The sequence below is a fragment of the Bombus fervidus genome, chromosome 6 (genome assembly GCF_041682495.2).
Source record: "Bombus fervidus isolate BK054 chromosome 6, iyBomFerv1, whole genome shotgun sequence".
Classification (NCBI taxonomy): Eukaryota; Metazoa; Arthropoda; class Insecta; order Hymenoptera; family Apidae; genus Bombus; species Bombus fervidus.
The window spans coordinates 16,404,069-16,418,719 of NC_091522.1; the positions used below are offsets into that span (position 1 = coordinate 16,404,069).

At 39.5% G+C, this 14,651-nt stretch overlaps 1 protein-coding gene across 10 annotated transcripts in view; it reads right to left on the reverse strand.

Annotated features, from left to right (window-relative positions):
- The window catches only part of LOC139988043 (dystrophin, isoforms A/C/F/G/H), a 445,976-nt gene that overhangs the window by 7,960 nt on the left and 423,365 nt on the right, over positions 1 to 14,651 (reverse strand). For all 10 annotated transcript variants that reach the window (XM_072004969.1, XM_072004970.1, XM_072004965.1 and 7 more), the window contains one exon: positions 1,116 to 1,375. In XM_072004969.1, coding sequence (XP_071861070.1) covers positions 1,116 to 1,375 — 260 coding nt within the window. The remainder of the gene's footprint in view (positions 1 to 1,115; positions 1,376 to 14,651) is intronic.

Here is a 14,651-nt window from a genome sequence, read left to right on the forward strand (position 1 = left end):
AATTGTCCAAGTACAAAAGTATAAGCTTGTTCAATCGAGTTAACTATACTGCAATGTATGCCCGTATGAAGTACTATAGATTATCACATACACTCGTACTGTTCTTTTCCATTTATATAATAAATATAAAAAAAAAAAAAAAAAAGAAATAACGAGGAGAATTTATATTGCAATGGAATATTTTTATAAACGGAACGAAATATTGCATCTATCGGTTTTTAAAGTTTCAAGTAAATCGTTCATCCGAAGATCTTGCACTTTCTTTACAACTCCATCCCGAGGAACGTGGATCGCGGCAAGAGGAAAGGATTTCGTAGCTTTCTCTCAATTTATGTTCAGTACGAAAGATTACGTTTCTGTTTACTCAGTATCTGGACGAAAAGTATTACGAAACGTTATAAATATTATTTAGGTAATTGGAGCGATAAGCGGTGTACTGGCGTTGCGTAAGAATGGATTGTGTTACACGAAGAGAATGTGGAAATCGTTTGACGTTTAGTTGCAATAGGTGTAACGTTGTTGTTTGAAAGCTTGTGTTAAGTGCATATATTATAGCGTTCGTTTTAAATGGAACAACGCACCTGCTGGATAATACGTAAATTCTGTTCGTTATTGGACCAGTGAAATTATTAGAACAATTTGCTACGTATTTTGCATCGCAAACAGACTGTGTTGCTATAAATAATCCAACTGTTTGGTGCGAGATTTGGAAATAGTCGAACTGTTATATATTAGAATTGCTAGGATGCTGCGATAATTCGATAGAAAATTTATATCTCAGCTTTTGTAATTACAAGATTAGAAGCTAATTAGAAACGAACAACAACGATACGCGTAATTTTAATATGGTTACTTGGAAAAGAATTATTCAATTTTGCTACATTCCGTAGATCCTCTTAGATCATCTTCAACGTGTCTTTTCACCTTCAATAAAATCTCTTAAGAGATTTTATATCATTTCAAAGGTATAAAAGGTATACTTGCTTTCTCATTTCAATCTCGCGCTACAAGTTCTCTTAGAACGTTAAAAACCTTCGTATTAAAACGTATTAGCATGATAAATTCGAGAGAATCAAAATCGTTGGAGAAATGAGAATTCATCGGTAGGTAAGTACCTGGTGTTGAGATCTTCGAGTTTCGCCAGCAAAGCATGAGAAACGATGACGCTGCTCGAGGCGAAGACGCTCGCTTGATCGTTCGCGTACTCGATGCTCCTCTGGATGGGCAAGAGTCGTTCGCCGAATTTCTCCAATTGCTTCAGTAATTCCGTCGCCTCGTTCGCGTCGTTCGGATTCTGCCAGCCGCTCTGGATCGCTTCGGCTCCGGCCATCCGCGACGAAAGATCCTCCAGCGTCTTTTGGAACACGCATATTTTCTGCAACCAAGAATGTCCAAATTTTTTAAACTTTATATATTATTCTATTATACATCAGATATAGACTGCGGCAGATTTTTACGCGATTTCATATTTTTATTAAAAGAATTAAAACGATGGAGCCTACGCAATGATCTGTTTCGTCCACTAAACACGACGAGTACTCCGCTTTCGATAATTTATTTATTTCTGCTTGATTTATTTTATTTATTTTGCGATAATTTATCTTTTATATTATATGCACTCGCTGGATTTTTTCACCTTGAAGTTTATCATAAATGGATAAAAATCCGCAGACTGTACATTGTTATCGATACACGGTTGGCCTGGGCAGAGAAAAATAATAATGCTTGACACGAAGCAGGTGAAACACGAGGAAAGCGAGAGGGATGAGAGCATTTTGGTAGGCTTAAAGTTGAAACTCTAACGCAACTTCTTTTGTCGCAAAAGTTTCGCTGGTTTAAATGTTCCCTCGTCGCGCTACCATTTTGCCGGAACATTAAACTTGGAAGTGTATAATATGCGCGATATCTTTTTCCTGGATTTGTCTATCCTCGTCGGTGTAAAATTGGGAGGAAAATTTGTTCTTAAGCTGAGTGGAGGTTCGCGTGTGATTCGGTGTAGCATGGGAAAGCTGGTTGATTTAACGCATCGATAAAAAGAAAAAGGTCGTGTATATTCGCGTAAAAAAAGTGCGATCGGAGTCGTTGCATTTCTGGAAGAACAGATTTCGAGACGTCGGGGCATGTTAGAATGTTTACATTTTTCTTTCTACTCTTTTCTTTTTTTTTTTTTTTTTATAATTACTACAGACAATAATTTGTTCACTTCTCATCTAGTTGAATAACAATCAAACATTTTATTCTATCGATTTCTTAACCGATGATAACTTTGAAGTATCAACTTCACACGAATCTACAGTTTGAACAGTGTCAAACTCCATAAAAGTAATATGCATTTAAATTATAGAAGATTTCTCTAGAAATAAGCGACCATAATTTCCATCCTCTTGAAAGCTATCTACCACGCGAAAGGAGATATCTATGAATTTACCAAGGAAACGTTTATCGCGTAAGATTGGATGCAAGAAGGAGAAACTTGAGCGACGACTGTAACCAGTTTTCGTGGTCGCCGCCGAAAATAGTGTTTCACGAATAAGCGGACATCGTCGGTCCCGGGAACGATGCCGGTTTTCGGTCGAAAAGAAAGCTGCGAACGTAATTGTCGAGAGCTGAGAAGTTTATGGTCATGAAAATCACGTTTATGGTTTACCGAGTTTCGCGTTGTTCTACTCACGGGTCAACCGTGAGTAATCGTTGCTATTAAAACTCGTTATAAATCGTGGTCGAGCCGCTCGTATTTCGTTGCCGGTCAGAAGATCTCGACTTTGTCGCTAATGGCGAGGCGACGAAAGCGTTTTGTTCGACGATAAACGCGCGATACCCGCACGTCAGGATTGACAACGAATAAAATTTCGTCCTGGTATATGTAGCTATTTACATACTTTTAGAGGCAGATTTGATACGCGAGAATATGTCGAAGCCAATGAGCCGAAACGCGGAGAAAAGTGGTGATACGAAAGTATTATTTTTTAAAATTTGCTTCACGATTGTTTATGTCTTTTTTGTAATCGATAATAATAATTATGAAAGTATCATTCGCTTTTAGCGCCTATTTTATAGATTATTTGTTAGAATTTACTTAAAAATCTACGATTGTTCCTCTTTAGAGATTATTTTGGAAAATATTTGTTTTAAATTCATAAACGATTCAGGCTACGATCAATCTACACGTTGTATGTGTATCCTTAATTCCCTTTACTTCTGTTGTACGCACAACGTAAGATAATAGAATCTCATTTTTGCCACCGACCTCTGGGTCATAAATTGTAATAAAAAAGAAAGACGGAGGAAACACGAAGTTCAGAAAACGACATAATTACATTCTCCAAATATCTCTTTGACGACTAGGAGTAAAGTAATTAGAAAATCGTCAGAGTTTTGATTAAAGTAATTTGGGTAAATTGAATTCGCAGAAGGGTTGTTTAAACGAGTCTCAAACGTCCAGCAACAAGTTAATAAACAGTTAATTGAAGGCAGCCGCAGAAAATGTTTTTCCTCCTTTTGCTTATCATCTTTTAACATTTGCATTTATCGCGTATCAAATTATATTTCGTTTACCCTCTATCCTGTACGCTCGTATTTTTTCTAAAACCTAAGGTTAGTAGATTACTCGTTTCACGAAACAAGCTCTAATAAAACGACTTTTTTAATAAAATGAGATTTTGCAAGTAAATCTATTATTGTAAAAGACAAGTCTATAACCCGCGACTTGTAATTTACAAATTCCCTGGTATTATTTATCGTTAGCAAATTACTGTTCGACAGGGCTCGAGAACGTTAGCTAATATCTGCTTCGAACGAAGGGATTTCCACCCTGTTCGTTACGAATGTAACAAGATTCACGATAATCCTCCGTTTAACCTAAAAAATCACGGGGACGAAAGATCATGCAATACGATTCTCCGGTCGTCGCGTTCCAATAAAAGAGCCACGGCGACGGTGGTGAAGGTAACGCGCCCTTTTTCCGCCCCGATAAATTACATTCGACGTTGCGGAACGACGACCGCGTCCCGCGAACAGACAGGACAAAAGCACCGCAACAATAACCCTTAAACAACACCTAACATCCCTTTCAGAGCGTTCTGACGACGCGAAAGCAGTCGTCGCGCTTTCCATTCATTCGATTACTTCCCATTCAACCGTCGCATCCTTCCATCGGCTGTCTCTCCCTTTCTCCGCAAAAGTCGCTCTGGATCCTCGCGACGAAGAACCGCCATTGCGTTCGAAAACACCCGTCGTAATTTCCAACGAGGAGAAAACGAGCTCCCTTCTTACCGATGTATTTCCACCATTTCTTTCGCAGCCGTTACGCTTTTGAGCGGCTTTTTCGCGTTCTATTAAGCGTGAAGAAAACAAGGTAACAGGTTTATAAGGGTTGAGAATTTTTTGTTTCAACGGGAAAGAGTTCGAGTGAGATAAATGTCAGGATTTTGTAGTTTCTCTATTTTTGAAGCGTTTCGGGACGCGAATGAACCGGGATTTTATTTTTTATTCTATTTTGAATCTCTGGAGTATCTTAATTAGATGAATTCAACTGTGCTTAGTTTTTTAATGATATCTCCTATTCTATTTGCATCTAGAGTATCTGACAGCGTAGGTAGATGAAATTGGAGCTAAATTTGAATTAGATCTCCGCTTTAATCTTCTAGAGTATTTAATTACTTACTTTCGTGATAAACTCTATCGTTCTTCCTCGCTGAAACCGCGGAATAAAAATTAAGTTACTCGGCCCAAACACCTGTGAGTCGTCTGTAATCCAACGTTATCTATTAAGAACTAACAAACATACTCGTTCACAAAACCCATAAAGTATGTACCGAAGTAGTTACCTGGACCGATATATATATATTTGAACCGTCCTATTATTCCAAAATTCGCTCCACGAAATGCGGTACGCACGAGGCTGTGCCAAAAAATGCGGCGTTTTAGGGTCAAGAAGGCGCAAGGATGTCAACAAATTTGGAAATAATGCATCGTGCGAGAACACGAGATCGAAGGAGAGACGAACGTACAGAGGACAGAGCGAACAGAAGTTGGAGAAGAGAGGAAAAGGCGAAACAATAGGCAGAGCGAACAGCGAAAGAGGCATAGAGACGTGGAAAACAGAAGCGAGGGCAGAGAGTGTAGTGGAAGGAATACTGGGAAGAGAGAGAGAAGGGAGAGAGAAACGGGGGGAGAAGGAGAAGGGTTGCGGAAAGAGCAACGGAGAAAACGAAAGTAGGAGAACCGAGAGAGGCGAACAGTGGGAAAGGGTTGGGAAAAGTCCGCATTTGCATTCTAAATAAACGTCGACGACGGATGCTAAATCGCTCTAATTAGTCGTCCCACTATGAAAGTACTTCAAGCGTCGCTTATTCGGCATCCAGAGCGCGTTCTTAAAGCGGAAAAGCGAAGAAAAAGCTGTGGAAGGAAAGTCGATTCGCCCGAAGTCGGTTCGTGGCCACGTGGAAAGTGACGCTGTCAGGGATTCGATAAAGAGATTCGTCGAACGAAACACCGTGAGGAACTTCTTTATTCAGGTTGTTTCTCAGGCGATGAATACCGAGGATCAACCGACAATAGTTAAAACTGAGTCGCACAGAAGCCACGACCAGCTTCGTAAACTATGATCCACGGAGGAATGAGGATTACAAATATTATTTTTCTTTTTTTTAATTTTCTCTTTACCTATGTGCTTTGATTTATATATACAAAATATATTCAATACGCGCAGTAGCATCTGTTACCCTTCTCTGTAAGGGATGATAGAAAGAGAAAGAGATACTCTTATCGTTCGCTATATTTCGTATCGAAAACTTTTCTTCGAGAATCGTGAGTTGCTACTCACGAAAGAATTAACCCATTTAAAAATACGAAGAAAAATAATCTTCGAGGGTAACAGAGCAACTTTTTCACGCGTGCCTAGAGCAAGCCTCGCGAAAGAGTCGTTTCCTTCGTGTTTACGAGATCGCCAAACATACCGCTAATTAGGTTTATTAAGTTTATTTGTACCGGTAGCTGGAACAGTGTCGGCGAGAAATTGTTTCAAAGCTGCCACGTAACGGGACCTAAAGAAGCAGAACAAACGACCGTGGTATCTACTCCGCCTACAAAAAAATCCGCTACAATTTCCTACAAATATACACTCGGACCTATTCACCAAAGAAAAGAAGAAAATTGGCAAGTGGAAGCTGATATTATTCGCGATTCTTTAGAGTCGTCGACGAAGATTTAATTCTGGTAATAAATTCCTTCCGGGAAGAACGTACGAGCTCGGCCAAGTGTCGCGTCCAAGATGAATGTATCGCTGAAAATAACATTACACAGCCATCAATATGTCCAGGTTTTCCGAAGCTCCGACAAAGAAATCGTTCCAGCGAACAAGCTGCACGAAAGCAGACTAGAAGAGCCGTACGAAGAAGGAAAAGGATTGGGGGGTGGACAGAGGCGGAGGACGAAACAATTTTTCCTCCGCTTGGCCGTCTGCAATGTCATTTATTATGTAGCCGACCGGGCAATTAAAGTTAACTCGGCCGTGCTTTCGCTCTTCCTTTTCTCTCTTTCTCGGTGGCCGCTTTCCCTGTCTTGTTTTACGCCTTCACAGTAGCGAGCTCGTTCCCGTGTCGCGTTCTGGCCAATTTCTTTCGCGGAATTCACCCAGCTAATTGTCTGGCGCCATTCGATACTGCGTTCGTTACGGCCAGCGCAGTTCGATAATAATTAGCGTGACGCAATTTCCTTAGCGAATTTTGTTAACAAGAACGCGTGTAAACGAATCGCGAGATAACAGTTGGGAGGGAATCGGCGAACATGCGGTGATTAGGTTCGATTAGATTCGATGGAATTTTTTGCGAATAGGCAAACAGAGATTTTTTGCATGTATTTTAATTTAACTTTATTGCAGGGTTTGCAAATTTTTATGTCGCAACGAATCGTTTCAATCGACGAAAGATTCGATGTTTCGAGAGAACAGAGTGGCTTTTTTAACATATTCTACGTTAATTGTTTGAAACGTTTTTACCCTGCGATTATTTCACATGAATCTTCAATCGGCTTGTTCCATTATTAGAACAATGTCTTGCTCAAACTTGGAAAATCTTGCGATACTGTAAAAACACAATTAGGTCGAAGGCGATGTAGAGAACGTAACAAGATTAAAATCCGTTTCTTGAGTGATATTGCTGCACTGATTTTGAGAAAAGGGTTGACACAGTAGATTTTCAGTTTTAATCAAAAAAGAGAGAAAGGGGAAAATATCTATAATAAGATCTTCGTTGAAATCGCCGATCACGTTGTCGCAACGTATCAGCGTCGAAGTAAATACAGTTATCAAAGCAACGTCTGGCCATTGGTGAGAACGGAATGAAAAAGAAGAAATCGCAAGATGGGATTATGGAAAGAAAGAGAGAAGGAAAAGTGAAAGATTAAGTAGAATACGACCGAGACGGTTACCAAATTGCTTCGTAAATATTCAGTTTTCCTGTAGACGTTTCTGTTATTTATCGAGTCAACGTGGAACAGGACAAAGAGAAGACCTGGCTGAGGTGACTAAGCGGCAATATTGTGGCGCCTTGTCGTTGGCTTCACGCCATGTGCATCTATTATAAATCTGGCCTCGTAGTCCAAGTACCCTAGACCTTCACCTTAACGTCTTCGCCGTGATTCTGAGACGCGTTTCATCGATTGCCGGATAAAACAACCCTCTCGATCTCTGGCCCTTCCATCTTTTATTTTTCACGCGTTGTCAATCGCGCGAGACGATGCTGAATTTTTCCTCCAATTTCGATCAAAATTATCGAAATCTTTACATTTTCTGCAATCTGATTACGATGTCTATTATCGTAAGACGCATAGAAAATTCTGTTTGTAACGTTTCTACAAACAAGTTCTTTACGAACGAATTGCCTATTGTTCCTCTCATTTCTTCTTCACGCTTGTATGTCTGCAGATATCTTTTTTATCTGGAATATTTTATTCGTATTTCTTATTCGTAAAAAAAAAAAAAGCGAAAGATACAAGAAGTAATAAAATTATATCGAACAATCAAAAATTATCTGTGTTTTTACGATATCGATCTAAGTCCAGTGAAGTTTAATTTAATAGGATTGAACGAGGAAAAATTTCTACTAATCTCAGAAGGAAACCCATGTCGCTCGAATTTTCTAGGTATATTACTCGCGGTACTTTATTAAAATCAACCGAGAATCAACGAATGAAATATTTCAGCCGTAACACAATATACAATTGCGCGACGCAAGATATGTAAACTCATTACACCTGCTTTAGCGTAAATAAATTTGGGCAATAAAATTAATAGCGGAATCAAACACATAATGAACGAATAATTTGTTCGCGTAATCGACGCTGCCTGATCCGAATTATTTGCGTGCATTATCAGGATGATCCCATTGCGTCGTTTTTTAAAAAAGAACGAACTGAGCGAGGTCGGTCGACAAGATTCCATTCATCACTCTGGCGGTTAATAAACACATCGATGTCGATTGGTTCGCGGAAGTTGAATGAACAAAGTCCGCGAGTGTGCTCGACACGATCGTGACTGGTAGGAACGTACAGCACGCGTGCGAGGAATCTTAAAATCGACGTGGCCAGAAGAGAGTTAGCCTCTCTGCTGTTTGTCTAGAGGATCTCAAGCAAGGAAAGTCAGCGGCCGTGAAAACGTCGCGGCCTGTCGATAAAAATAGCTCGTCCCGTGAAAATACTTTTTCGATTTATCAGAAGCTCTTCGTGGCAAGAGCTGCCGATAGTCGCGTGAGTCGTTTTCGTCTTACTAATTTTAAGTAACACGTAGCGTTAGAAAATGTGTAACATCAGGAAATTAGGACGTATTACAGAGAATTACAATTACTTAACAATGGAACCGAAGAAACTTGAGATCTTGAAAAATGAAAAAATGCTGGATAGGAAATTTCAGCTTCAAGAAGAGCAGAAATAATGCGATATTAATTTATGTAGATATATCCTGCCACAGTGTCGCTAACAATCTTACGCAGACTTGATCCAACGAGAAACGTCGAATGAAAAATGAATCAAATCTGGTATCGAAAGTTTGACAAGATCGATACATCCATAAACGAACGATCGGCAAAGTTGAAAAAAAGAAAAGAGAGAAGGAGAGACACTACCAATAGCTCACACGGGAATATCGTTAAAAAGAAAGAAGATAACATTATGAGTTTAAAAGATATAGCCAAACATACTCAGCGAAGCAAGCGACATTAAAATACGGGGGAAAGCGGTCGGCCGAGTGTCGTATTTTTCATGGGAAAATATCGTTGCGCATATGCCGGGAGTTTATCGCGGAAACGTCGCCATCGGAAAAAGGATATTCATTAGCTCCATTTGGCCGAGATCATCGAGCAAGATAGGCCACGTTTTATATCCTACGTCCCGACACCGTTAGGATCGACAAAAATATGTATTTCGCAGCTTGCAAATGCATCTCCGCCGAATACGACAAGGGAACAGCCGCTTTTTACCAGTTCAGCCACCATCGGTGTATTCCTGTCCGTTCTGCCGCGAAATTCCATTGTGCCGGTAGATGCTCTTAAAATGGCGAGATCCGTTTAGAATATGCTTGCCTCCCCTGAACTGGGGATGCGGAAGACGCGATCGAACCTCGCCACTCGATACTCCAACCCCTCGATATATTTCTTCGTGAACTAGAAACGTATCTCCGTTTCTCGATCATATGGGAATATGTGTCTGGAAACTTGGTAAATGCAGGTGTACCGCTCGTCTTCATTCGCATCGTCTGTGATTTTTTTTTTTTTTTTTTTAACTTATGCTGTATACTTCGTTCATCAAATGTTTGGGATATCCTGCGCTTTTTGGACGAAAGAAAATTTTTAGTATACATACTTTTCTGATAAATAAGAATATTTCAATTGTACTCTTCGTTTATAATTGTAACCGTGTGACTGTAATTAATCGCATGACACTGTAACTGTTATTAATTGTAATTTCAGTATTTACTAGAAGAGATTAATATTGCGGATAAAATATATATTTATTTCACGCTTTAAGCTAGTATGCTTTATCTTCTTGTATAACTAGTCTTTTTTTTTTTTTTTTTTTTGCCAAGCATCGAATACGATTTAAAGAGGAGGGGAGATAGAGTTTTATGAAAATGTTAACTAAAATATCGTACAATAGGATAAAACGAGAATTTATTTGATTTAAGAGAATCGATATTTTTTTCTTGGTTTATCGGGACATTTCGTTTTATGATATATCGAAGGGAGGAGACGAAGCAGTGTTTCGATGCACAGCAGTTTGCATACGTTACATAACATTGATCAATAGTTTGTTTATTCGGAATGTAATTGGGCTTCGGTCGGTATCATATTTACCGTGAAACCCGTTTAATAATTTGATAGGTATACGATGCGTTTATTAGTGGTAATTCGGCCGAAACGTATGTAAGCATCGTGCTAGCGATAGAAGTCCGATTGAATAGGAAGATTGAATTCCTATTCAATTTATATATGGACGTATCTCGGGAAGCACGACGAGTTAAAAGCATTGAACGCGTAGGATGGTTAAAGGAGATGGTTATTAGAATTTCGTAGAGAAAAATCGATACAGTCGGAAGCGTTATGCACGTTCCAAGGGCAATTTCATTCTATTCTAACGTATATTACTTGCATATTACTTCGAGAGAGTTGATATTAAACGAAGAAGCAATCTCTTCCTATTTATGACAGTTTTCATGATTGAGCCATTCAGAAGCCACATTGATTAACTCTATAAATTAAAAACTGTAAAGACGTGACGATATTTCAAAAGCTACTTTTTAAATTTATCTCGATATCTACTACTACCTACGTTATGTTGCTGCAATAAACGTTTATCTGTTGCGACCATAAATTTCTATAGATATACATTTGTTCCTTAAGCATTCAGCATTAATCGTATACCTACGTATACAATGAAACTGACAAGTTGTTAAAAAGTGAACTGATCGGTTTTATTTCTCGATTACGAAGTGATCTACGATCGTAAAGCTTCGCGAGAAACGAATGAATACTATTGTAAATACGATTGTCTTAACGAGGATTAAATACATTAATAATCGTTAAGGAACTTTGTGTTCCACCTATTCTTCACGATATATCTGTATTCGAAACATATATAAAACTATTAAAAGTTACCACTTTATATCCATACCATTCATCTTTTTCCTCTTTTGAATATCGAAGTCGTTTATTTTTATAAACTTTATTCCTATTCCCGTTAGTGCAATAAAACGAAATACCTATACCCCGTTCATCTTGCCCCGTTCATTTTTATTTATCGCCCGATGGGTAATCGAAAATCGTGATATTTCGTTGAGCCCGAAACGAAAACGCCCGGCCACGAAATCGATGGAAGGTATTGGGTGGGATGTATCTTTAATTGGATTTACTGTTCGACGCGCTACAACCGCGGAATAAGATTCTCCAGGGAAAGTAAATCGATTAGCGAATACAAAATTAGCTCTGCAAATAACAGAGACGAAGCTTTCCGAATCGTCTTTACCATTTCGGTTCCGCGCGAAGCTCGAAGGAGTCGGCTTCGAGTCGTGAAAAATTCACGACATTTGAATTTTATGTTACGCTATACGTTTATCGTTTATACGGAATATTTAGCTTCGAAACTTTAGAGTATCCACGCTGCTTGTTTTCACTCGTTTTCTGGTTAAACGTTAGATATGTGAGAAAGAGAGGAGAGATTTCTAAAATATGCTATGGTTCTCGTACGATGATGAAAACATCGGAGTATTTATATTGTTAACGATTGTCTTCATATTAAATATACGAAAGCAATCATACAAAGAATTGAACAATTTACGATACAGTAGAACTCGCATGAGACTCGAATTAATCGCAAGAATGAAATACGTACTTTGGAAATTTTATAACACGTTTATTGGTTATGCTAACGCTACTGTTTTATTTTGCGCAAGCCAATCGAATTACGTAAAATGCGTATGTAATTTCTATTTTGTAGAATAACATTGTTAACTACATTTTTCTTACACCTTCCGATACACTGCGTAAAACACGGAGCTCGAATTACGGAGGTAGAATATTATGGAGAATAGTGGACGATTAAAGAATTAATTGTCAAGAGGCGATCAATGGGAAGAGTAAAAAGGACACTCAAAGACACGACACCCCGATGATGTACAGGATTCCTCGGTGTAATCATAAGTCTGAAGGATACTTGCCGCAATATCAGCGTTATGAGGATCGTTTTCTCCTTTAACGTTCAACGTCGACGCCAGTCCGACGACGCCAAGCTGACGATCTTAATATCGTCCCTCGGATGCAATAAATGCGTATTAACATTTATTACCCCCGACCGATACATTTTTGCTTCGTCGAAAATTCTCCACGTACTTTTACTACGAACCGTAATTCTCTGTCGTTACGTCTTATTAACGAAACGATGTTACCGAGTAATTCAATGGTACGCGAGCTATGTACGTCTACGCGTTTCACTTTGTGAAATCGTGCGATACGATCGTTAAGAAAGTAAAGAGCCATTTTTTAGATTACTTTACGCGAATCATTATACCGAGGCTTTTGCTGTCATTACCTCGAAGCCAGGGTATTCTGATACGTTGGCGAAAATTAAGACCGATACGTATACCGCGTTAATTGAATTTTAAAACAGTTTCCAACGTTCGTTCTTGTTGTACAAAATTCTGTTCCGGTATAAAAATCTCGTCTTCGCAGGTTTTTGTAATATCACGCGGTAAAGCACGTACATCCTCCGGCTATCAAATCAAGATTAATTAAAATTTCTACGGTTTTAGAATACTAGAGAGGCGCGGAAAAGCCTTAATAGCAAAGTTTATTAATTCTTAAGATGAGGCTATACCTATGTATGTTAATAGTTTATATCTTCTAGCCACGAAGGATACAAGGATGTTCTTCGACGAATTGCGATATGCTATACTATTAAATTAATTATACATGATATAAATTTACTAATAATTTATGCAGCCAAATAAAATTTCTTATTTACGAATATTCTATCTCTTGTACGAAGAATAAACATGGGAAACTCTTGCGCGTGGTTCTAATTCAACGACTACGGGCTGTATTTCGGCGCAACAATAAGAATAAAGCTACCCCGACCCCCATTTTTCTAACTCTCCACAGGTTAGCAAACCCGAAACGTCACCTTTCACCCTTCGAAAACTTGATACTCGCGCGCGAGTATGTCAGAAACAAAAATGGGTTTCCCGCCGAAGAGAACATCAGGGAGAAGATTTTCCCGAGGGGTGGATTGTCCGCCAGGCAATGCTTCCTCGTGCTGTACCAGCTCTGTGTATCATGTTCTCTTATCTCGATCCGGTCATCTATCCCTTATCGCGAATCAGTCATCTGGACTTAGTCGCGTCGACTGCCACAAGCGGCAGAGAGAACGCTACACGAGAATCGGATTAACAGTCGGCGAGATGGTAAGAGCAATTTCCGTGATTGTATCTCTACAACACGGCAGAGGGCACGAGGATACTGATACGCCCTCGCGTAGTGGCTTGTTTCCAAACGATGCCATGTGCCGTGGTGTTAATTACACTCGGTTGTCTGCTAAACTGACTCGTCCGCGTCCGATTAAGTGCGCCGAACTTAACGTTTCGCGGCTTTCGGTTAATTAATTTATCGTCTGCGCGTCCATCGTCGACTTGCGATTGATTATAGATCGCAGTAATCGTCGGGGAAACGGCCATAAATCGTAGCCACGAATACCAGGAATACTTAGGAATAGACGATGCATAAATTATCGGAAAAATTTTCTTGCGAATGTTTGACCAGCGAATCAACGAAAAAATTTCTCCGAGTTATCGAAAAAATGAAGCTATCGCGTGCGCGTCGACCTACGATCGTTTGTCAGTTTGAACGACTTTTGTCACGAAACCTATCAAACAGACTGATTTATTATTGAAATGGTAAATCGTCGAAGAAGTTATAGAAAAGAAATCGTTTTATTTATACTTTTTAGTTCAAATTCGTACTAGTTGCAGCGTATATGGAGGTACGATCATTGTTCCTAACTTCTAACACATTCTAACGTAAATGTAATACACATCTGCCTGAACACTGTACAACCCTCAAGGTCACTCAAGATCGGAGCTTTCACAACCCTTTCTCATTGTTCGGCCATCTGCCTTTAAATCTCTGTTACAGCATATACAGCCGATCTAATCCGAATCTAACATCCAACATCTATTGCAACAAACACTCTCTCTGATCTCTATCTCTCCGTAACGCAAAATACAATGCGTGTAATTTTCTCATCGAAGTCGGGAATTCTCAACAAATACACGTTCGAAACAACGCAAATCCATCCATCAAATGCTCTCGAAACTCAACAAGCAAGTAAACCACCCTTACAGGTTCCATCTTTGTCCCTTTCCTGCAACCTAAAGCCTCGTACACACGCGACATCGGTATGAGCAAAGTGCAATCGGATGTTTAGTAGCTGGGTAACGTTTCATCCGAAATCACGTGATTGTAAGCTCCGTCACGCGTAATAATACCCGCAGGGTAGCGCGTTTCGATCTTAGACGCAGTGTACGGCCGCGAATTCACCCTACGGGAATCGGATTAGCCGAGTCGGAGAAACGGTAAGTGCAATTTCCGCGATAGTATCTACGAGGGGTA